The sequence below is a fragment of the Ctenocephalides felis genome, unplaced genomic scaffold (assembly GCF_003426905.1).
Source record: "Ctenocephalides felis isolate EL2017-DRISC unplaced genomic scaffold, ASM342690v1 CF-g0.4_SCAFFOLD_01170, whole genome shotgun sequence".
NCBI classification, from domain to species: Eukaryota; Metazoa; Arthropoda; class Insecta; order Siphonaptera; family Pulicidae; genus Ctenocephalides; species Ctenocephalides felis.
Window position 1 is genome coordinate 40,247,561 of NW_020537324.1, and position 24,740 is coordinate 40,272,300.

At 34.5% G+C, this 24,740-nt stretch overlaps 1 protein-coding gene across 1 annotated transcript; it reads right to left on the reverse strand.

Annotated features, from left to right (window-relative positions):
* Nucleotides 1–670: 670 nt before the first annotated feature.
* Nucleotides 671–1,480, reverse strand: LOC113367225. The gene has a single exon (XM_026608852.1). It carries the CDS (start codon nucleotides 1,478–1,480, stop codon nucleotides 671–673), a length of 810 nt encoding a protein of 269 aa, XP_026464637.1.
* Nucleotides 1,481–24,740: the final 23,260 nt, after the last annotated feature.

A 24,740-nucleotide genomic window follows, 5' to 3' on the forward strand; every position in this document is an offset into this window, starting at 1 on the left:
CACCCTTTTGGAACCATATGTAGCGGGGCTGCCCAACAACTTTTCGATGGTCGAGCCGTTCCTAATTTCAGCATAGCTTCAAACTCCTTTCTAGCAGCCAGTCTGTCCGGAGCTAATCTCCGCGGTTTTTGAACCACCGGCGGTCCAGGACTTGTTTCTATATGGTGTTGCGTCGCGTGCTTGCGTAACCTAACAGCGCCGTCTGGTCGAGTTAAACCAGGAAACTTTTCAAGCAACTTATGGTACGCCGTTGAACCCGTTACCACCTTTATAGTCGCTATTGATCCCGCTGCAATATCCGCCTGCGCCGTTAATCCTGTCATAGCATCCGTTATTTGACGATTTTTCACATCCACAATCAAACCGTAGTAAGCGAGAAAATCTACACCAATTATTGGTTGCGTAACGTCTGCTATAATGAAGTTCCATGACAGGTCGCGACGTAGCCCAAGATCAACCACCATTGCCACCGTACCATAGGTTGCAATCGTCGTATTATTTGCGGTGGCTAGCTGGTATGCAATCCTCTTCCTATTTGGATTGCACAATAATGAGCGCGGAAACGCTGAAACGTCCGACCCCGTATCAATCAGGTACGACACCTGACTCTTTCTGTCACTTAGGCAAACACGGCGGCTTATCTGTCTCTCTTGGCGTAAATCGTTTGCCGCTAATAACGATGGCCCACGGAGTTTTCCGAACGCATGTCGCACGGCGATCGACATCTCGTTGCATTCCGACCGAACCGTCGATGATACTCGCAAAGCGTTCGTACGCGCTCTTCCGAACCTGACCGAGTACTTGCGGGCGTACGCGATCTGCGCCTACGGCGAAGGGATGAGCCGTCTCGTCGGTCCTCTACCTGCTTTCTCAAGTCAGAAATCTCGGCTAGCATGTTCCGCAATTCTGACGCGATGTTGCCGTAAAAATCGTCGTGCGCGTGCGAGGATGCGCTTGCAATCGCCATCGTTGTTGCACCCGATGCTGTCTCCAATTCCATTATTCTGTCGGCGGCTTTCGCATTCAAGTCTATGTCACTGTTTTCCCGTACAGATATTAACGCTTGCACATGCGTAGGCAAGCGCGACGACCGCATTAAGTTTAGCATTTCTTTTGAAACAGCTGAACCCGCTAATGAGCGTAGGTGCATTAAAAACTGTGATTGGGTTCTATCACCCATTTCCTGACCTTCCAACAACTGGCGTAGCTTTGTTTCATCGGAAATGCCATACCGTTTCAACAATTCCTTTTTCAACACACTATATGGACTATCTTTAGGGGGTTTCAGAATTATATCGCAAACTTCCGACGCATACCGCGGGTCCAACTTACTAACGACCGTATGAAATTTTGAACTCTCATCCTTCACATTTGCGTTTACAAAAACACTTTCCGCTAAAGCAAACCACAATTCTGGGTCCTGCTCGTAAAAATGTGGCAAATTTACGTTTTCGCGGGGCACTACTACTGGCGTACTCATGTTTTCCACTGCACTTAACTTTTTCGCACGAGAATTCATTTAAAATTAACACACACACACTAGATCACGTCGAGGTCACCACTTTGGTATTTTACCAATGAAATGCGTATGTTAATTTATAATAATAGTTTATTGACAGTTTATATACATAGATCTCTTATCGCAACAACAACCCGGGACCGACTGCCTGTTCTCTCATCCGTACGCACCATCCGGCGCTACCCTTAACATAGCGACGTTGCCATACGCCTACAAAATAATTAAGATTTGCTCAAAGTCAAATTGGACCTTTGTGCCTCGCCCTGCTCCACATATATGCTTTTTATTAAATTTACTTTAATTCATCGAAAGTTACTTGAAACTTTTCAAAAAGCAGGTCAAAGAAGAAATACTTAATTCATTTTCTATCTATCCTCAAAGAAATTTGAAAATTTTGTATGAGCTCAATAGTATTATTTACAATTATACACAAAATCCAGAATCCAGAAAAAATCTGAAAAACTTGAAACGTAATCAATAAGTCGAAAGACGAAAAAATACTAGGATTGGATTATACCATGTTTTCTATAGAAAGTGTATAAAACTTCCAGTTTGATTGTATTGACAAAATGTAGACAAACTAATGGGGTTTATTGTTTTTATAATATCTCATTTAAACAACACATCCTTATACACTTAAAGTATTAATATTTTTGATTCTCTAGAAATTGTTTAGAGTATACCTTACTTAGCAAAACAACGTTTGTCGGGTTAGCTAGTATATATATATATATATATATATATATATATATATACAGTAGCGGCGCTAGACCAAGCGTGGGTGTCGGCGAAATTTGTTTGCGAGGCCCCCCTTTTTTTTCAGTTAAAGTTAACTACTTGTTAACGGCATCGTGCCTTAAGGCAAGTTGCTAAAACTTTCCATATCGTAATTTAAATGTTTTAAAAGCTTTAAAAATTTTTGAAAAATTTGGAAGGAATTCACTTTTTTTAATTTGAAATATTTTTTTATATTTTATAAACATTTGTACGGAACACGTGGAAATTTAAACAAAATTTGTACTTATTATTAACCCTTTCATCTCGAATGCCGCCGTTCCGGCGAAAAAATTCATATAAATCTCGGAATTCGCGAGTGGAAAGAGTTAAAATCTTTATAAAATATCTGATAATTTGATATGTATATTTCTAATAATCATTTTCATCCGCCAAATGACTTTCTTTTACTTTTTTTATTAGATCTCCAAAACCTTCCTAAAAATTTAATCATTTCATCTTGTTAATACAAATAAAATTTTTGAATCATCCGGATCGGACGCTCCGTTTTCTGAATAACATCATTTTGGAACCTTTTATCCCGTATCTTCGAAACGGCTTGTCCTGCCTTTGCCAAAAAATAATCAGCACATCTTAAAGCCCATGTTCAAAAGTTAAAAAATAATTATTGTTAAAGGAAAGTATGAGATTTATTTCTAATGAAATATTTACACAAGTTGTGATAGACAAAAATTACACAAGTTAAAATAAATAAACTCTTCGGCAAAAATAGTTTGTTCTCCAGATATTAGAAAAACACTAAAATTAAATAATTATTCCGAAGAAGTTTCTTTATTGCCAAATCATTCGATTAGTTAATTTTATTATATCTTAATCGTTCAAATATTTCTGAATGAAAATGATTGGAAACCAAATACTTAATTAATAACTAATTAAACAAAATATTGCAATCTACAATTGATTAATTTGATTAAAATCTATAATCATAATAATTTGAGTGCACAAATCCGCACATAAAATGACATGACGAAAAGCTCGGCCCATTATTTCAAAATTTAATGAATTTTTATACTTAATCACCTATCGTTGTTTTATATATTGTATGTTAGTTTAGACTATAACTTTTATCTTTATACAGCGTTTTTTTTAAAGATTTCTACAATTAATTACGAAGAAAACGGTGCGGCCGATCTTTACGAAAAACTAATCAGCACGATTGCCAACAGAAAACTTTCGAACAGTTTTTGAATTATGAACTAGGTTCAGAAATGTTGAAATGACAGAGTTTTTAAGAACCATAAATTTTTTGTCGACGATATCAAAGCGAATCGATGATTATTAAAAGAACATTCGATTCGTGTTGATAAATTGGCAAAGGCAGGTCCAGCGGTTTCGGAGATGCAAAAAAAGTTTTCATCAATTTGGTGATGCAGTTTTTGAAAGAACAGATCATTCAATTAGAATGATTCGAAAAATATATTGCTTGTGTTGAAGGTGTGAAACAATGATTTGTTTCAAATTAGCAGTATTTATAATATTGATTTCAAAATATTTAAAACTATGTTATTTCTCATTGAATAATTTTTATTGATCATTGATTAATTTTATTCCTCGAATTTTTAATTAAAGTTTGGATACCAACTCGTATGTATTCCCAAAAGGAATGATGATTTACATTGTGCTCACATAAGAAATACACAACTATAAACAACCAGAGAAATATACGTTTCGCGCGAAATTGTTTAGATTTAATAATCTATAGTGTTGGCAGGCGATATTTATTAACTAATATGATAAATTAATAGATAGTGCCCATAAGAAATAAGAGATTAATGTGGTAGTACCCGTGAACAACTTTCTTTACTCGCACATCAGTATGAAAAAAACTAAATAAAAATGGACTAAATTTTAAATACAGTAGAACCTCGATTATCTGGACTAATTGTTGTCGATAGGCATCCGGATAATCGCAAATCCGGATAATCCAAATTATGAAGAATAATGTTTTGTTTATCAAAAATAACGAATGCATATATAGATATCAACAAAAATCGATGTTTATTAAAAAATTAATACTTACATATTTTCTTTTACATATTTTCTACATATGATTACATTATACATATTATATGAACACGAGGTAAACTATTCAGGTGGTACGTAAAGTACCAATGAAGAAGAAAAGTTGCTTACAAATAATTTGTTGATCGTTTTTGTAAAAACGAACAATATAGAGCTTCTTCTAAGAATTCATTTTTCGGTCTCTTCACCATTTTCCGATTTTCACTACCCTCTTTACTATCTAACTTGCAAGTGTACGACAAAATTGAAGCGGCATTCTTATCGCTTATAGTGGATGTATCTACACTACACCATACCTATCAGCTAACTTACGGCCGGTTTCGCCTTTTTTAATGATTCTATAATATTTATTTTATCTTTAAGGGATAACACCACCCTTTAAAAATGTATATATGCACGTTAAAACAGAGAATGTATTAATGTATATATGCACATCAGAATATGCAAGTTACAACGCGATTATGTCCGGATAATCGCGAATCCGTATAACCGAGGTCCGGATAATCGAGGTTCTACTGTATTTAAAAATTTTCCGGGGCCTCTTGCGAGTAATTAAAAACAGTTTAATTGAAGGAAAATGTTTTTATTCAGAGAACATACGTTTCGGGTCTTGATTTGACCCATATTCAGTGCTATAATTAAATATTTCAGGGTTACAATTGAAAACAATATAAAAAATACATAATTACAGACAAAAACATGTAAAAAAACATAAATGTAACCAATTTAATAAATTAGTTTTAGAGCAATTATATATTGTGAAAGAATATATGAAAAGTATATATGAAAAACAACCATAAAATAATAAAATGTAAAGAAACTCACCATACAAATAAATTTGAAAAAAAAAACACAAAAACACGAAATTGCACGAAAAAATAAATATGAAACAAAAATTGATAAACGTCGAGTTTTGATAAATTTTAAAAAACTGTAAAATTAAAATAAATAATATATTTTATTATAAAAAAGCTTGTTCCAAATGAACATGTTGTCAGCTTGGAGTATGTATTACATGTGTACGAGAGGAAAATGTGTGCGTACGTGTTTGCGGAAAATAGAGGAAACTACATCGTAATTGGATGAGAGAACGGGATAGAGAGAATTTTAGTGGTTTCATATTACGAAGATTTTATCAGCGATCATGCGCAGTAGGAACATAGAAAAAATATGGCATGTGGAAACAAACCATAATCAACAGTTAAACATAATATGTGGATAAAAATGAAAATATAGAAACATAATAAAACCATGATAGACAATGTAAAAATGAAAAAATATGTGATGAAGAGAAATTTATTTTAAAAAAAGTATAGATATTAACTATAAAACGATATTAGTTATGGAACAAGTTATTATATAAAAAATATAACATAAAATATATATGTATATATACGCAAAAACACAATTACATATATGTATACTAGGTCGGGCCAATTCATTATTGAAGTAAAATTAAGCGATATGGGCACCTTTTTATATGAAATATATGTGTTATTTAAATGAATTTTGACTGCAAAACCATATATCGCAAATAACTCTTTAGCCAGCGAAATTTTCAATAAAATACTGTTTTTAATAAGTAAATATATTAATTTAGGCATGTGAATAATTCAAATTGTGAGTTATATTTTTATTAATGCGGGGTTTTTTAATCGGGTTTAGTTTGTTGTTATTTATTTTCATCAGGAGTGCGTTAGTATTTTTTTATTATAATTCTAGAAATTTCGAAAATAATTAATTAAATAAATTATTAATGTGACAAATCTTCATAAATAAATCAGCATTCAGTTCTTCACTAGGGCGTCAAGTATCAATGGCGAATTCTTATTTAAATTCAGGCGCAAGTGCCAGTAATTTGAATCATATGCGCTCGCATGATCAAATTACATTTGGACCAGCAGAAGAATTTACAGGAGAGAATCTTCCGACAATTGTGGAAATTATCAGGTATTATTATTATTTGGCGGAAAAATAAAAAAAAACAAAATAAAATGTTTTAATGTCCAAATGTGGTAACGAAATTGATTCAGACGTGGGAAAAAATTGATATTACAATTATGGAGAAACAAAGTATCGCTAGAAAATTGAACCGATTGATTGATAAATATAAAAGTACAAATAAAAGCAAGTCTACCCGAACATCATTTCAGGAGTTTGTAGAATCCACGAAAGAATTATTTTATATTGGAAAATGCAAATGCGATTTGCGAAGAATACTGTCTTCTTGCGGACTGATTCCAGAACATTTACAAGCGTTTATGATGGATCAACATAATGAGAGGAAATCTACGATACCAGAATATATTATAAAAATTGAAGATGAAGTATCAGAATCTACAATAACTAGCAATATTACTCCAGGTGAGACATATACTCCAGATGTTGGTTTTGATTTTAAAAGCAGTTCGGAAAGATCACAAAATACTTCTCATATAAAACGTGGACCATATGGTCGAAGATATAAGGCTCCAAGCTATGCCTTAATGTGCGACAGATTTGCAATTTCTGATAGAGTTGGTTCTGGCGTGGTGACAGCAATTCTGCATGACCTGGGCGTAATGGATGATTGGGTCAATCCTGTCATTATGTATAAGAATAAAAGCGTTCGTAAGAGGCAGAAAAATAGGCAAGCTCTACACAAACGATATGATTCTTCTGAATTATTAGCATTTTCATTCGACGGCCGAAAAAATGATTCTATCACCATGGAAAAAATCGGTAAGAAGTTTCACCCACGAATGATTAAAGAAGCGCATTTAATTATTTTAAAGGAACCGAATTGTCAATTGTTGGGTTACACAAAATTGAAAAATGAAGATTTGGAAAGTAAAGTAATCAAATTGAACGAGTTTTTCGCCGATAAAGGAATAGCTCTCGATTCTTTGATAAGCATATGTTGCGATGGTGAACTAGCAAATACAGGAATAAAAATGCGATTTTACGTCAATTTGAAATTCAGTTAAACAGGCCACTGCATTGGTTTGTGTGTCTTCTCCACTTTAACGAACTTCCACTTCGCCATTTATTTAACTATTTGGAAAAATCATTGACCACTGGACCACGAACAAAAACTGGAATATTAAGCAAACAAATTGAGACATGCGAAAATATACCGGTGAGTTATAACATTTTTACTATTTTTTAATACCCTATGTTCAAATTCAATATAATTTTTTTTTTATGTACTTCCAGCCGGTAACAGACTTTGAAACAATCCCACTTAACAATTTGGCTGATCTAAGTCCTGCTGAATCGACAACTGACTCAAGTTATTTAATAAAATAATAAAAAATAGCTGGAGAAGTATTGACAGACTTAACTAACATGAAACCAGGGCCAATAGCACATTCCCATTGGCTCACGAAGGCTAATAGGTTACTTCGGTTATATGTAACTACTAATAAGCCATCCAAAAATTTGAAAATTCTGGCAAACTACGTAATGAAAGTATATATTCCAATGTTCTTTAACATTAAATATTACAACTCTTTGGTGTATGGTAGTATATTATTTGGACGCAATATTTAGACTCGAATTTAAGACAAATTGTGAACAATGTTGCTAAAAAAAAGGAATACTATGCTCACTCGGAAAATATTTTATTAGCAATGTTGTTTGATAATAAAAAGAAAATACGAGATTTAGCTATAAGAAAAATCTTATATTACCGTAATAATGTGGAAGACCTGACGCAATTGGGAGATTACAAAACACCCGAAATAAATTCCGAATGCACCGACTATACTAATATGATAGATATGGATGATTATTCAAATATATCCGAACCAGCCTTTACGCTGAATATTCCTCATGAACATCTAGTACAATATCTACAAAGCAATGAGTGTCCATGGAGTGACCCTAAAATTATGGTCCACCTTCAGGGAACTGAGAGACATGTTCAATTACTGGCTAATGTATCAAAATGCGTATTAGAGCAAAATCGCAAAGGTGTTATGACAGCGACACTACTATCTCGTGAAAAGCATCCTCGACTGGAAAGCAAGCAATATTTCAGATATTAATTTATTTAAATTGCATTAGGTAAATGTAAGAAATTTTATAGACTTACTCGCTAATGTCCCCTAAAAGTTTACTTGATGTAGTCTGAGGTACCCGTGAGTTACTGATTTCAACAAGCCAGAAAATGTTTTTAACCTGTTTTGATGCAAGATTCTAGGTTAGGCTTACTCGCTAATGTTCCCTAAAAGTTTACTTAATGTAGTCTGAGGTACCCATAAGTTACTGATTTTAAAAAGCCGGAAAATGTTTTTAACTTGTTTCGATGCAAGATTTTAGGTAAGTCTTACTCGCTAATGCTTCCTAAAAGTTTACTTGATGTAGTCTGAGGTACCCGTAAGTTACTGATTTCAAAAAACCGGAAAATGTTTTTAACCTGTTTCGATGCAAGATTCTAGGTTAGGCTTACTCGCCAATGTCCCCTAAAAGTTTACTTGATGTAGTCTGAGGTACCCGTAAGTTACTGATTTCAAAAAGCCGGAATATGTTTTTAACCTGTTTCGATGCAAGATTCTAGGTTAGGCTTACTCGCTAATGTCCCCTAAAAGTTTACTTGATGTAGTCTGAGGTACCCGTAAGTTACTGATTTCAAAAAGCCGGAGAATGTTTTTAACCTGTTTCGATGCAAGATTCTAGGTTAGGCTTACTCGCTAATGTCCCCTAAAAGTTTACTTGATGTAGGCTGAGGTACCCGTAAGTTACTGATTTCAAAAAGCCGGAATTTTTTTTAACCTGTTTTGATGCAACATTCTAGGTTAGGCTTACATGCTAATGTCCCCTAAAAGTTAACTTGATGTAGTCTGAGGTACCCGTTAGTTACTGATTTCAAAAAGCCGGAAAATGATTTTAAACTGTTTTGATGCAAGATTCTAGGTTAGGCTTACTCGCTAATGTCCCCTAAAAGTTTACTTGGTGTCCAGCGTTTTCGGAGATGCAAAACAAGTTTTCATCAATTTGGTGATGCAGTTTTTGAAAGAACTGATCATTCAATTAGAATTATTCGAAAAATATATTGCTTATGTTGAAGGTGTGAAACAATGATTTGTTTCAAATTAGAAGTATTTATAATATTGATTTTAAAATATTTAAAACTATGTTATTTCTCATTGAATAATTTTTATTGATCAGTGATTAATTTTATTCCTCAAATATTTAATTAAATTTTGGATACCAACTCGTATGTATTCCCAAAAGGAATAATGATTTACATTGTGCTCACATATGAAATACACAAATATAAACAACCAGAGAAATATACGTCTCGCGCGAAATTGTTTAGATTTAATAATCTATAGTGTTGGCAGGCGATATTTATTAATTAATATTATCTATTAATAGATAATGCCCATAAGAAATAAGAGATTAATGTGGTAGTACCCGTAAACAACTTTCTTTACTCGCACATCAGTATGAAAAAAACTAAATAAAAATGGACTCAATTTTAAATATTTAAAAATTTCCGGGTCCTCTTGCGAGGCCCCTTAAGACGCGAGGCCGTCGGCGGTCGCCGACAGCGCCGCCACTGTATATATATATCTTCCAAACACTAATATTTTTTGTTAAAAACACTCGTTTTTTTCGAAAACATTTGTAAATGTTTTTGACTTCACAAGACTTTGTAACACACTGTAATGTAGTTCTGTCGGCCATGTGGGCAATATATACGGAATTAGGCGAAAATTATTTTTATGGCTCTTGTATTATACACTATATATACACTATACATACACTATATACATACATACACACATACATACACATACATGCATATACACATACATACATATGCATATATCCACATGTTCATGTATATACACGGGGCCTCTTGCGAGGCCCCTTAAGACGCGAGGCCGTCGGCGGTCGCCGACAGCGCCGCCACTGTATATATATATCTTCCAAACACTAATATTTTTTGTTAAAAACACTCGTTTTTTTCGAAAACATTTGTAAATGTTTTTGACTTCACAAGACTTTGTAACACACTGTAATGTAGTTCTGTCGGCCAGATGTGGGCAATATATACGGAATTAGGCGAAAATTATTTTTTATGGCTCTTGTATTATACACTATATATACACTATACATACACTATATACATGTACATACACACATACATACACATACATGCATATACACATACATACATATGCTTATATCCACATGTTCATGTATATACACGAACATACACGCAAGTACATGTATATAGTGTATGTACAAAAACATACATATGAGCACATATATGGATGTGCATATATTACTACATATATACATGTATATATACACACAAAATTATTAAAGGATTGATCGTTTTTAAATCGGTTTAAAAAATTTAGATACGAATCATGAATAATATTATGAGCTGATCTTTTATTAGCACAATTTGACGAATTCAAAAAGGTTAAACTACTTGTATATTATATATATATATATATATATATACATATATATATGGTAAAATTGTTTCTTGGGCATCCATCCAGTAATTAAAAACAGTTTAATTGAAGGAAAATGCTTTTATTCAGAGAACATACGTTTCGGGTCTTGATTTGACCCATCTTTAGTGCTATAATTAAATATTTCAGGGTTACAATTGAAAACAATATGAAAAATACATAATTACAGACAAAAACATGTAAAAAAACATAAATCTAACCAATTTAATAAATTAGTTATAGAACAAATATATATTGTAAAAGAATATATGAAAAGTATATATGAAAAACTACCATAAAATAATAAAATGTAAAGAAACTCACCATACAAATAAATTTGAAAAAAAAAACACAAAAACACACGAAATTGCACGAAAAAATAAATTTGAAACAAAAAATTGATAAAACGTCGAGTTTTGATAAATTTTAAAAAATTGTAAAATTAAAATAAATAATATATTTTATTATAAAAAGCTTGTTCTAAACGAACATGTTGTCAGCTTGGAGTATGTATTACGTGTGTACGAGAGGAAAATGTGTGCGTAGGTGTTTGCGGAAAATAGTGGAAACTGTATCGTCATGGGATGAGAGAACGGGATAGAGAGAATTTTAGTGGTTTCATATTACGAAGATTTTTTCAGCGATCATGCCATAATCAACAGTTAAACATAATATGTGGATAAAAATAAAAATATAGAAACATAATAAAACCATGATAGACAATGTAAAAATGAAAAAATATGTGATGAAGAAAAATTTATTTAAAAAAAGTATAAATATTAACTATAAAACGATATTAGTTATGGAACAAGTTATTTTATAAAAAATTATAACATAAAATATATATGTCTATATACGCAAAACAACAATTTAGTTTGTTGTTATTTATTTCCATCAGAGTGCGCTAGTATTTTTTATTATAATTCTAGAAATTTCGAAAATAATATATTAATGTGACAATCCGCATAAATCTTCATTCAGTTCTTTACTAGGGCGTTAAGTATCAATGGCGAATTCTTATTTAAATTCAGGCGCAAGTGCCAGTAATTTGAATCATATGCGCTCGCATGATCAAATTACATTTGGACCAGCAGAAAAATTTACAGGAGTGAATATTCCGACAATTGTGGAAATTATCAGGTATTATTTTTATTTGGCGGAAAAATCAATTCATATAAAACATTTACTCCAAATGTGGTAACGAAATTGATTCAGATGTAGGAAAAAATTGATATTACAATTATGGAGAAACGAAGTATCGCTAAAAAATTGAACCGATTGATTAATAAATATAAAAGTACAAATAAAAGCAAGTCTACCCAAGCATCATTTCAAGAGTTTGTAGAATCCACGAAAGAATTATTTTATATTGGGAAATGCAAATGCGATTTGCAAAGAATACAGTGTTCTTGCGGACTGATCCCAGAACATTTACAAGCGTTTATGATGGAACAACATGATGAGAGAAAATCTACGATACCAGAATATATTATAAAAATTGAAGATGAAGTATTAGCATCTACAATAACTAGCAATGTTACTCCAGGTGAGACATATACTTCAGATGTTGGTTTTGATTTTAAAAGCAGTTCGGAAAGTTCACAAAATACTTCTCATATAAAACGTGGACCATATAGTCGAAGATATAAGGCTCCAAGCTATGCCTTAATGTGCGACAGATTTGCAATTTCTGATAGAGTTGGTTCTGGCGTGGTGACAGCAATTCTGCATGACCTGGGCGTAATGGATGATTGGGGCAATCCTGTCATTATGTACATATAAGAATAAAAGCGTTCGTGAGAGGCAGAAAAATAGGCAAGCTCTACACAAACGATATGATTCTTTTGAATTATTAGCATTTTCATTCGACGGCCGAAAAAATGATTCTATCACCATGGAAAAAATCGATAAGAAGTTTCACCCACGAATGATTAAAGAAGCGCATTTAGTTATTTTAAAGGAACCGAATTGTCAATTGTTGGGTTACATAAAATTGAAAAATGAAGATTTGGAAAGTAAAGTAATCAAATTGAACGAGTTTTTCGCCGATAAAGGAATAGCTCTCGATTCTTTGATAGGCATATGTTGCGATGGTGAACCAGCAAATACAGGCGTGAAAAATGGGATTTTACGTCGGTTTGAAATTTAGTTAAACAGGCCACTGCATTGGTTTGTGTGTCTTCTCCACTTTAACGAACTTCCACTTCGCCATTTATTTAACTATTTGGAAAAATCATTGACCACTGGACCATGAACAAAAACTGGAATATTAAACAAACAAATTGAAACATGCGAAAATATACCGGTGAGTTATAACATATTTACTATTTTTTAATACTTCATGTTCAAATTCAATATAATTTATTTTTTCTTATGTACTTCCAGCCGGTAACAGAGTTCGAAACAATCCCACTTGAAAATTTGGCTGATTTAAGTCCTGTTGAATCGACAACTGACTCGAGTTATTTAATAAAAATAACTAAAGCAGTTGCTTCTGGAGAAGTATCGACAGACTTTGCTAACATGAAACCAGGGCCAATAGCACAATCCCGTTGGCTCACGAAGGCTAGTAGGTTACGGCGGATATATGTAACTACTAATAAGCCATCCAAAAATTTGAAAATTCTGGCAAACTACGTAATGAAAGTATATATTCCAATGTAATTTAACATTAAATATTACAACTCTTTGGTGTACGAAAGTATTAACATTATATAAATTTATTAGCTGGACGCAATATTTAGACTCGAATTTAAGACAAATTGTGAACAATGTTGCTAAAGAAACCGCGTACTATGCTCACTCGGAAAATATTTTATTAGCAATGTTGTTCGATAATAAAAAGAAAATACGAATCAGCTATAAAAAAAATCTTATATTACCGTAATAATGTGGGAAACCTAATGCAATTGAGAGATTACAAAACACCCAAAATAAATTTCGAATGCACCGACTATACTAATATGATAGATATGGATGATTGTTCAAATATATTCGAACCAGCCTTCACGCTAAATATTCCTCATGAACACCTTGTGCAATATCTACAAAGCAATGAGTGTACATGGCGTGACCCTAAAATTCCCGTACACATTCAGGGAACTGAGAGACATGTTCAATTACTGGCTAACGTATCAAAACGCGTATTAGAGCAAAATCACGAAGGTGTTATGACAGCGACACTACTATCTCGTGAAAAGTTTCATTTTAAATAAAATTATAACTTAAAGAAATAAAAATGTGTTATTTAAACCATGTCATGTAAATAAATAATAAAATAAATATATGTCATTCCTAAAAACCCAAAACCAATATTTTTCCGGATATTAGCACCCGAATATATACGGGGTATATAATTCTAGATTTGGCTCACAACATTATTAAAAGTTACGGTAATATATCATTGACAGACTAAAAGTATCGAATATGATGTAAAAACTACACCGGGGAATGATATCCGTACCCGCCTGAACAACATAGCGTACTTCAGCCTAAGCTTACTCGCATCGCACTCGACACGACCTATCCCCCTATATAAGGCGCGCGGCCACAGCGTAAGTATTAGAGCGGTTGATTAGACAAAAACATTAATACTGGAAGTGTCATTTGATTTTGTGAAATAAGTAATAAGCCCGGAATTGATTCTAAATCTTGTCTTTTTAAAGGCACCGTGCTTAATACTTACAAGGTAATACACACCTTGTTCAATGTTCTGAATTTTAAAGGTGAACGTGCCTTTTGCTGACTCCTCTTTCCAAACACTGGGTCGGTGTTGGTAATGGTCAGAGGATAAGCCATATTAGAAAGTGATTTTTCTAAATTTACATTTTTTAAGTACTTTAGATTTATTTTCTTAAAACCAGTGCCGAGTATATTGAAGAACCCAAGTATATTTCCAGGCAGAAGCCTGGGAAGAAGATCAAAATGAGCATGGAGGTGCAGACCAGCGGTGCCCTCAAAAACAAATTCGATGCACTATCGGACCGATCGGACATGGATACAGACAGAGAGTTGGACGAATATAGAAAAGTGTCACGGAGAAAGAGAGCTAAGAAGAAGGAACCAGAGGGAAATGTTGGACAGCAGCCATCCGAGGTTGGCACTCGAGAATCACCGAAAAAGTTAAGCAAAACACTTGAGAAAATTCCACCCATCATCATCAAAGCAAACTTAGAATTGAAAACAATAAAGTACATCCGAGACACAACTAAGATCCAAATTAGATATCAGTTTTTCAACACGTAATTACACAAAATTTTTACAGACACAATTCAGGAACACGAGCAATTTAAAAAAGTATTGAAAGAATGCCATTACCAATTCTGCACATACTCGATTAGAAAAGATTTGCCGAAGAAAATAACAATGACTGGACTTCATCCTTCGATACCCGAAGCTGAAGTTTGCCAAGACCTCTTATTGAAAGGAGTTAAAGTCAGACAAGTGATACAGATCAAACGAAAGTTATCGGATGGCAGCCAACATAAGCTGCCCATATACATTGTCTCTCTGGAAAAAGGTCAAGACATGTCGGAGCTGAAGCAAATTAGTAACATTGGAGGGCACATCTTCTCTTGGGAGACATACAGGTCACAAAATAGGGCTCTACAGTGTCACAACTGTTTGGATTTTGGACACACATCGTACACCTGCGATATGAAGTACAGGTGTATAAAGTGCCTCGAGATGCACGCGCCAGGTGCGTGCAAGAAACTACTAACCGAGGCACCGATGTGTGTCAATTGTAAGAAAGAACACCCGGCGAACTATTCTCAGTGCACCGCACTTCTTAATTTCATCGAGAAGAAGGAAAACGATACTCTCAAGAGAAGAAAAGTATATGTGCCAGCTCCAACACCAATGCCACTGACAAGAAGTTTCTCGTCAGCTCTAAATCCGACAAACACAGGCCCTAACTTCAAACCTGATTATCCTCAACTCCCTGTCCCACGGACATCATACCGACCTCCGCTCCAGTCCACACTATCACCGGCACGGCCTTCACCATCACCAAAACCAGCACCGATCCGGCCAATACCATCAACGGTCGAGTTTACAACCAACCAGCCAGATCCAGATGTCAACACGCCGGAAGGACTCTTTGCTGCTATGGGCGAGATCAGGAAACTATTTGCGGATCCCCAGGTAAAGCAAATTTTTAGTGAGCTATACAAACTGACAAAAACACTAAACACAAACATGACTTATAACGACAAATACACAACAATTTTGAACTTTCTTACATCATCACCATAAACCAATAACAAGACTTACAAATAATGCATTTTAATTCAAATGGACTTAAAAACAACGTTGACGAACTGAGACAGACGATAACAAAATACGATCTGGACATAGTAATGATTAACGAGACACACCTGAAACCTACGGACAGACTCTATATCAACAATTACAAAGTTTACAGAAACGACAGACAGACGGACGCACGCGGATGGGGTGGCACTGCGATTTTGATTAAGTCTAACATCAGACACGAGCAAGTGCCAAATCTGACAGCGGGCGGTTCTGAAATAACAGCTATTAATGTATACAAGAGAGGTCAAAAAATAACCATAATATCGATTTACATCACGGCAAGCACACTAGAACATACGGACTTACAAAGACTACTGGACTCGAATAGATTTGTTCTTATGGCAGGTGACTTTAACGCACAACACACAACTTGGAACTGTAACTTCAACAACGCGAACGGAAACAGACTTTATGAATACCTGACCGAATACAACACTACAGACGCACAACTACACTTTCCTGACACGCCGACCAGATACGCCACCGTACAGACACACCATCACAGCACGATCGATTTGACATTGACAAATACACGTAACATCCGAACCCATAACAAGAACACTTTTTAACTCCGACCATAATCCAGTTTTCATGACCATTTCAGACAGACTAGACGTAGACCAGACTCCCAAACGCAAATTTTTAGATTACACCAGAGCCAACTGGCCATTTTTCAGAGACATCATCACAGACAACACACGACACACTATGCCAATCGATACCAACACTGACATTGAGGAGGCTGCAACACACCTTACACTGACAATCACAGACGCCGTACAACAGACTATACCGACACAAGACTCAAGAACAACACCAGCCAACGACTTGCCAGAACACATATTATATATTTATTATATATTGAAAATACAACTTAAAAATTATACAAAGAAACTGTGGCAACGTACCGGTGACAAACTACTCAAGGAACATGTTAACAGACTGACAAAAATTATTTCCAATGAAATACGTGACCACCGAAACAACACTTGGACCAAAAGACTCGAGAACATAAATACTGACCCACACAAAATTTGGCAGACAGCAAAAAGACTGACGCAAAAACCAACATCCATACCTTCACTCAAATTAACTGACAACAATTACGCAACGACACCAGCAGACAAGGCGGAAATATTGGCAAAAAACTTTGAGAACATACATAAACAAAATGCCAATATGTCAAACGCAGACCTGAAACAAGACGTACACGAGACAATTCAAAACTTCACTGACCTCCACAGGGACAAAGACTTACGAATAGACCCTGCCACAGTTTCCGAAATAAAGACAATAGTTAAAAAATTACCGTACAGAAAAGCACCAGGACCGGACGGACTACAAAACATAATACTTAAACAACAGCCGACGAACGCCTACATTTTACTTACCCGGATAATAAATAGAATAATGACAAAAGGCTGCTTTCCCGCTTCTTGGAAAACCTCCACCATAATACCAATAGTGAAGCCAAGGAAACAGCCAGACATACCACAGAACTACAGACCGATCAGCCTCCTCAACACAATGAGTAAGGTAGCCGAAAAGGTACTACTCAAAAGACTTAACAAACACATAAGACAGAACAAAATCATGCCTGACACACAATACGGCTTTAAAGAAGGACACTCCACACTACACCCACTGACAAAACTCATAGAAAATACAGTTCTCAATTTCAACAGACGAAACCATACCGGACTGGTGTTACTCGACTTTGAGAAGGCGTTTGACACCATCTAGATGGACGGACTTATACATAAACTTATCCAACTAAACTTTCCACCGTACATAACGAGAACTTTACACTCATACCTCTCAGACCGCAACTTCACTGTACAAGTAGACAACGGACTTTCGACGGTTAAACAAGTGACGGCGGGAGTACCGTAGGGCTCAATCCTGGGACCGTAACTGTTTAACGTCTACATTCACGACATACCCACTGACGCCGACACAACGTTACTGACGTTTGCTGACGACACTGCCATATACAAATCATCACGCTCACCTACACTACTGACTACAAAGATACAGACACACATAGACAAACTAACTGAATATACTGACAAATGGCAAATTAAAATCAATCCGCAAAAGACGGAGGCTATTATTTTCACAAAGAGTCGAAATGCCACGAGTAGACTGACTGACTTGGACAAAATTAAAGTATTGGACTGTGAAGTTGAATGGTCCAAGGATGTCAAATATTTGGTGTGACCCTGGACCATAGACTCAGCTTCACAAAACATGTTAATACAAAAATTGGACAGGCTTACGGGATGTTAAATCTACTGAGACCTCTCTTGAACCACAACAGCCCGCTAAGCGTAAAAAACAAGCGAAGACTTTACTTGACACTAATAAGACCTATTCTGACATACGCCGCTCCGGCATGGAACGCGACGACTAAGACTAACTTACGGAAACTACAGACATTACAAAATAAGACACTACGAATCGTACTCAACAAAATAAGGGACCCACTGACTAGACATTACTACTCTTCAAAATACATACACAAACAGACTGACGTACCGACCATACTCGACTATATAAAAAAGCTCACTGAGAATTTTTATCTAAAATGTGGGGATCATCCTAATATTAACATCGCGGGCCTCGGCCAATACACCAGAGATGATATTTGGTATGGCAATCACGCCATGCCAAAATATATACTGATCGACCCATAGCGGTAAATGAAACTTGGTTCAACACACATTTTCTCCCTTAAAGTGAATGAATCTTTTATTTTGTTTTTCTTTTTTTCGTGTAATTATGTGTTATTATAAATAGTGCTATGTGATTTTGTTTGGCGGGATAAATTTTCTTCCCTCTTTTTTTGTCACAAAATTATGTCACAACTTGTATATCTGAAATACTTATTATTGTATTGATAGAACAAATATGAAGGATAATATACCTACGGGTAAAAATCCGAAATAAGAAATATTATGTACACATATATATTTAATGAAATATATTTATTTATTATTATTATTACGTAGGTATTAGACTGAGTCCCAAGCGACGTGATTTTGACCTTATGATGTTAGATGTTCAAACAGTTTTATATATATGGATAATATGAATTATAGTTAATTATTGAGTTTTTATGTGTTTTTTTTTTTTTTTTTAAACTTTTGTATAATAATATGTATTTATTGATTTTTATAAAACTCAATGAATATAATATGAATTTATATATAGTTATATTATTTTTTTTTAATTATTTGTTTAAATTTTCTAATTTTACAATAAATGTTTACACCAGTTTTCCTCAATTTTCTCTTAAACGGTAAAAGATACAAAAAAACTTTGTTCGTACGCAAGATGCAGAATAAAATTACGAATAAAATGGTATATAAATGGTTAAGTGTGTTCATATAATTTTCTATAGATTTTCCGATTTTCCCGAATTTTCACGACGGCAACTCGCCTGTAGGCCACACCGGGCGAAATTCGAGGTTGTGATATATGGAAAAAGAACTAAGAATTTTGAGACCTTTCTAATGATGTATAATACTTTATATGTTTTCTTTAGAGAAATATCGAATCGTGAGGAGTGTTGCTCTAACCTAACCGCACTTTGCATTTTGACAAGTTAATAACTACACAGATTGCTCTATACTATCTAAACCGTAAAAGATACGAAAAAACTTTGTTCGTACGAAAGATGCGGTATAATAATATTATGAATAAAATGGTATATAAATGGTTAAGTGTGTTCATTTAATTTTCTCTAGATTTTCCGATTTTCCCGAATTTTCACAACGGCAACTCGCCTGTAGGCCACACCGTGCGAAATTCCAAGTTGTGATATATGGAAAAAGAACTAAGAATTTTGAGACCTTTCTAATGATGTATAATACTTTATATGTTTTCTTTAGAGAAATATCGAATCGTGAAGAGTGTTGCTCTAACCTAACCGCACTTTGCATTTTGACAAGTTGGCAACTACACAGATTGCTCTATACGATCTAAACCGTAAAAGATACGAAAAAACTTTGGTCGTACGAAAGATGCAGAATAAAATTACGAATAAAATGGTATATGAATGGTTAAGTATGTTCATATATTTTTCTCTAGATTTTCCGATTTTCCCGAATTTTCACGACGGCAACTCGCCTGTAGGCCACACCGTGCGAAATTCGAAGTTGTGATATATGGAAAAAAAACTAAAAATTTTGAGACCTTTCTTATGATGTATATATAATACTTTATATGTTTTCTTTAGAGAAATATCGAATCATGAGGAGTGTTGCTCTAACCTAACCGCACTTTGCATTTTGACAAGTTAACAACTACACAGATTGCTCTATACTATCTAAACTGTAAAAGATACGAAAAAACTTTGTTCGTGCGAAAGATGCAGAATAAAATTACGAATAAAATGGTATAAAAATGGTTAAGTGTGTTTATATAATTTTCTCTAGATTTTCCGATTTTCCCGAATTTTCACGACGGCAACTCGCCTGTAGGCCACACCGTGCGAAATTCGAAGTTGTGATATATGGAAAAAGAACTAAGAATTTTGAGACCTTTTTAATGATGTATAATACTTTATATGTTTTCTTTAGAGAAATATCGAATCGTGAGAAGTGTGGCTCTAACCTAACCGCACTTTGCATTTTGACAAGTTAACAACTACACAGATTGCTCTATACTATCTAAACCGTAAAAGATACGAAAAAATTTTGTTCGTGCGAAAGATGCAGAATAAAATTACGAATAAAATGGTATATAAATGGTTAAGTGTGTTCATATAATTTTCTCTAGATTTTCCGATTTTCCCAAATTTTCACAACGGAAACTCGCCTGTAGGCCACACCGTGCGAAATTCGAAGTTGTTAATATGGAAAAAGAATTAAGAATTTTGAAACCTTTCTAATGATGTATAATACTTTATATGTTTTCTTTAGAGAAATATTGAATCGTGAAGAGTGTTGCTCTAACCTAACCGCACTTTGCATTTTACACAGATTGCTCTATACTATCTAACCCGTAAAAGATACGAAAAAACTTTGTTCGTACGAAAGGTGCAGAATAAAATTACGAATAAAATGATGTATAACCCGATATATGTCATAATATATTTTTCATGAGATTTTTCGATTTTTCCTTCAAATTAAAAAATGTTTTAAATTTTTCGCTGGCTTTAAATTCATTTGCGGGTTATGCTTTTTTGTACAATATTGTTTCAAATGATGTAAAAAGTTAAATTAGCGAGGTGCCTCAATATGCAAAAAATTGGCCCACTCTAATGTATATATATATATATATATATATATATATATATATATATATCTTATACATAAAAATGGATCGGTGGCAAAATGTGTTGGTAAGCGCATAACTCAACAACGCCTGGACCAATTTGGCCAATTCTTCTTTTAAAATGTTCTTTGAAGTCCAAGGATGGTTTTTACGGCGAGAAAAAATTGAATAATTGCCGGGAAAATCCTAAAAACAGCCCTTTTCATTTTTAAATGAGTAGGCAACGAAATTTGTAGAAAAAACAATGATCTATTGACATTTGTGTAGTTTTTGATAATTTTGTCATGACATTTTGTGTAGTTTTTGATAATTTAATTTTTAATATATTTATATAAACATAGAAGTACATTCTATTAACGAGCTATATTGGCAGCCAAAAATATTGATGTAAATGAATTAAATTTCAAAATTCAAGAACATATTACAGACGAATCAGTTGATTCGGCAACTAACCAAGACTCGCTGGATTTGCTAGGATTGTCACCTCACAATCTTTAATTAAAGGTTGGATCGGCAATTATAATGTTACGAAATATCGACCAACCACGCCTTAGCAACGAAACAAGGTTAGCGATAAAAAAACTACAAAACAACGTGATGGAAGCAACTATATTGAAAGGATAGTATAAAGCAGAAGATGTTCTCGCACCGTGCATCCCAATGATTCCGACTGATGTGCTATTTGAGATTAAACGACTACAGTTTCCAGTGCGTTTATGGTATCATTAAGTGTTTGTGGTATTAATTTGGAAAACCCATGTTCCTCACATGGAAAATTGTATGTTGTCTATTTCCGTATTGGAAAACCATCAGATTTATTTGTCTGTGCGCCAGGTAATCAAACAAAAGCATCGTTTATCACAAAGCACTACAATGAAACTTGAACTGATTTTTGAATTATGATTTACATGATTAAAATTACTTACTTTTTTGTTTTGTTTTATTTAATTATTTTTAATTCACACCGAATTATTACCTGTTCAGGATAATTTTTGCAAAGAATAGCCACATTAACAAATTTTTTTGACAGGGCGAAGTCTGTCGGGTCGGCTAGTATATATATATATATATATACATACATATACATTATATATCGTTAGAAAGGTCTCAAAATTCCAGACTTTGTTGGTCGAATTCTCGTTATACCAGTTCCTCGAATTTTTCCCTTTTGCCTTTTTCGTATTATAGCCCATGTGTCCAGCTTAGTTATTCCTGATTGTAGCACTCTCAGTCCAGCTGAAGCTTAACCTTTTATTTTGCCTTTTAAAGTGTACGGTTCTTTTATACACAGTATATCAAGTCCTTGTTGATGAAAGATAAACTCCAAATTAGCAGCTGCAGATTTGGATCTTTGAGCGTTTACTTGAGCTACTTTCAATCCCATGAAATCTTGTTTTTATAGATTTGGAGCTGCTTTTCACATTCACGACATAATTTTCAGGTCACTTTATGGCCTGTATCTTGCCGCTTGTTTTTAATACAATTTACGCATTTTGCTTTTTTATCTGTGGTGCAGTCACTCGAAATATGTTCGCTGCTACCACATTTTTTGCATACAGGTTTTTCAACTCTACATACCCTCGCTATGGGCGTATGCATGACATTTGAAACATATGTCTATTTTTATATATTCGCTAAGCCGATATGTGCGCCAGGTCATGTAGATTCTTCCTTTATTTAGCAGTCTACTGGCGTATTTTTCTGGCAGTTGAATTGTCCAATTCAATTTGCCAAACTTATTTTTAAATTTCGTTATAATTTTGATATCTTTTTTTAAAAGTTCAGCTTCCGTTTCTTCTAGATATTCAAAGTTTTTTGCGATTAGACTGTCCAGAAAGTGTTGTTCCTCGTAGTCATTTTCTACATCATTCATAATTATTTGAGGTTGTAGCTTTTTGGGCTCTTCAATAATCAATTTCTGTGCGCTCAAGTTTGTCTGTTGTACATTGCTTGTACCTTTTCCCGCTCAATTATTTCTTTCTGGAGCAATATCTCTAGGTTTGATGACTTTTTCAATATGAATTTAATGGCACATTTGTTGATTCTATTAAATTCGTCAAAGAGAAAGCTTTCTAGGACTTCCCTTTCTTTTTTGGTTCTGTTCATTCTATCTAATGATAGATTGTTCTCGCTTATTTCAGATTGTCAGTTACTTTTCTTTTCGCTTTCTCTTTCTTTTTTTATGAAAGATCGTTCCTCGTGACCCGGGCGATTAAGGACCCCGTTCTTCAGTTATATGACCTTGAGCTTGCCGTATGTGCCCCACAACCTCTCTCCATTGCCCGGGCTTAGGACCAGCAGCAATGTGCAAGGTTACGTCTGCGGCGGAGACAGTGGAAATCTCGTAAATCCATTCATGCTCGTCACTAGTCAGATGATGGAGCATTTGGCTATTTTTTGTTGTTTATGAAGTTCCGGCCAGACAGGATTTTGGTGCCATCGGTAATCCACCGGTGTTACTGCTGAACTTTCGATGATTTAGTAAGCGGGCGACCATCTACTAAATTATGGAGCAACTTGGTCTACTTACCGTCTAATAGTTTGACCAAAGTTATGGTATTTCAATCATCGGTGAGGCGTTTTACACATTTGGTAAACTAAGGTAACTTGATTCTGTCCATCCTAAGTTTAAGAGTTTGCTCCTTCGTCTGAGAGGTACCAACCATCTTAGAGACGGAAGGGAGGGACCCCCGTCTCTGTCTCTGGCATAGAAATAAGCGTTGGTAGCCTCAGTCAGTATCTTACGGCCTCATTACACATTACGGCATCTTCCGGAGTAAAAGATACTCCGAGATTGCTCCATAGAAGAATAGAAAACCAGTTAGAAAATGACTTGGCGTTGTTAAGTAAAAGGCCATACTCTGATAGAAAATCATCAGTGTGGTCAAGCAGTGCTTGAAGACCTTCTTGAAACGATACCACAAGGACAAGGCGGTCAGCAAAGGGGTTAAAGATATTAAGTATCTTCCCCTCTATCACAACCACGATCTCAGGTGGGCCGCTTTCATTTGGGACTATAGGCCTCCAAATATGCGAGAGATCTTAGCCTCTCGCTTCTTCTGAACTGGGTGATAGTGTAGCATATCCGATCATTACATTTGTCTACAACTGCGTCATGGTATCTGGTGGTGGTTTATTCAAAACAACTTTATTGTCTAAGATAAATTAGACAAATTTTGTTGTGTTCTTTGCCCAGTGTTGCTATGTAATTTTGTGTTGATGTCTTCTAAGTTCTTTCTTATTTTGTTTTTTTCAATGGCATTCCCCTTTTTGTACAAGGGTTTGATGGTCTAGTTTTAGGAAAAAAGGTTGACTTAAGATAGTCTGTAACTTTCCATTTTAGGTCTTTAGTA

Excerpts from the sequence above, each read along its gene's own strand:
- LOC113367225 (XM_026608852.1), bottom strand. The coding sequence starts at position 1,480 with ATGAGTACGCCAGTAGTAGTGCCCCGCGAAAACGTAAATTTGCCACAT.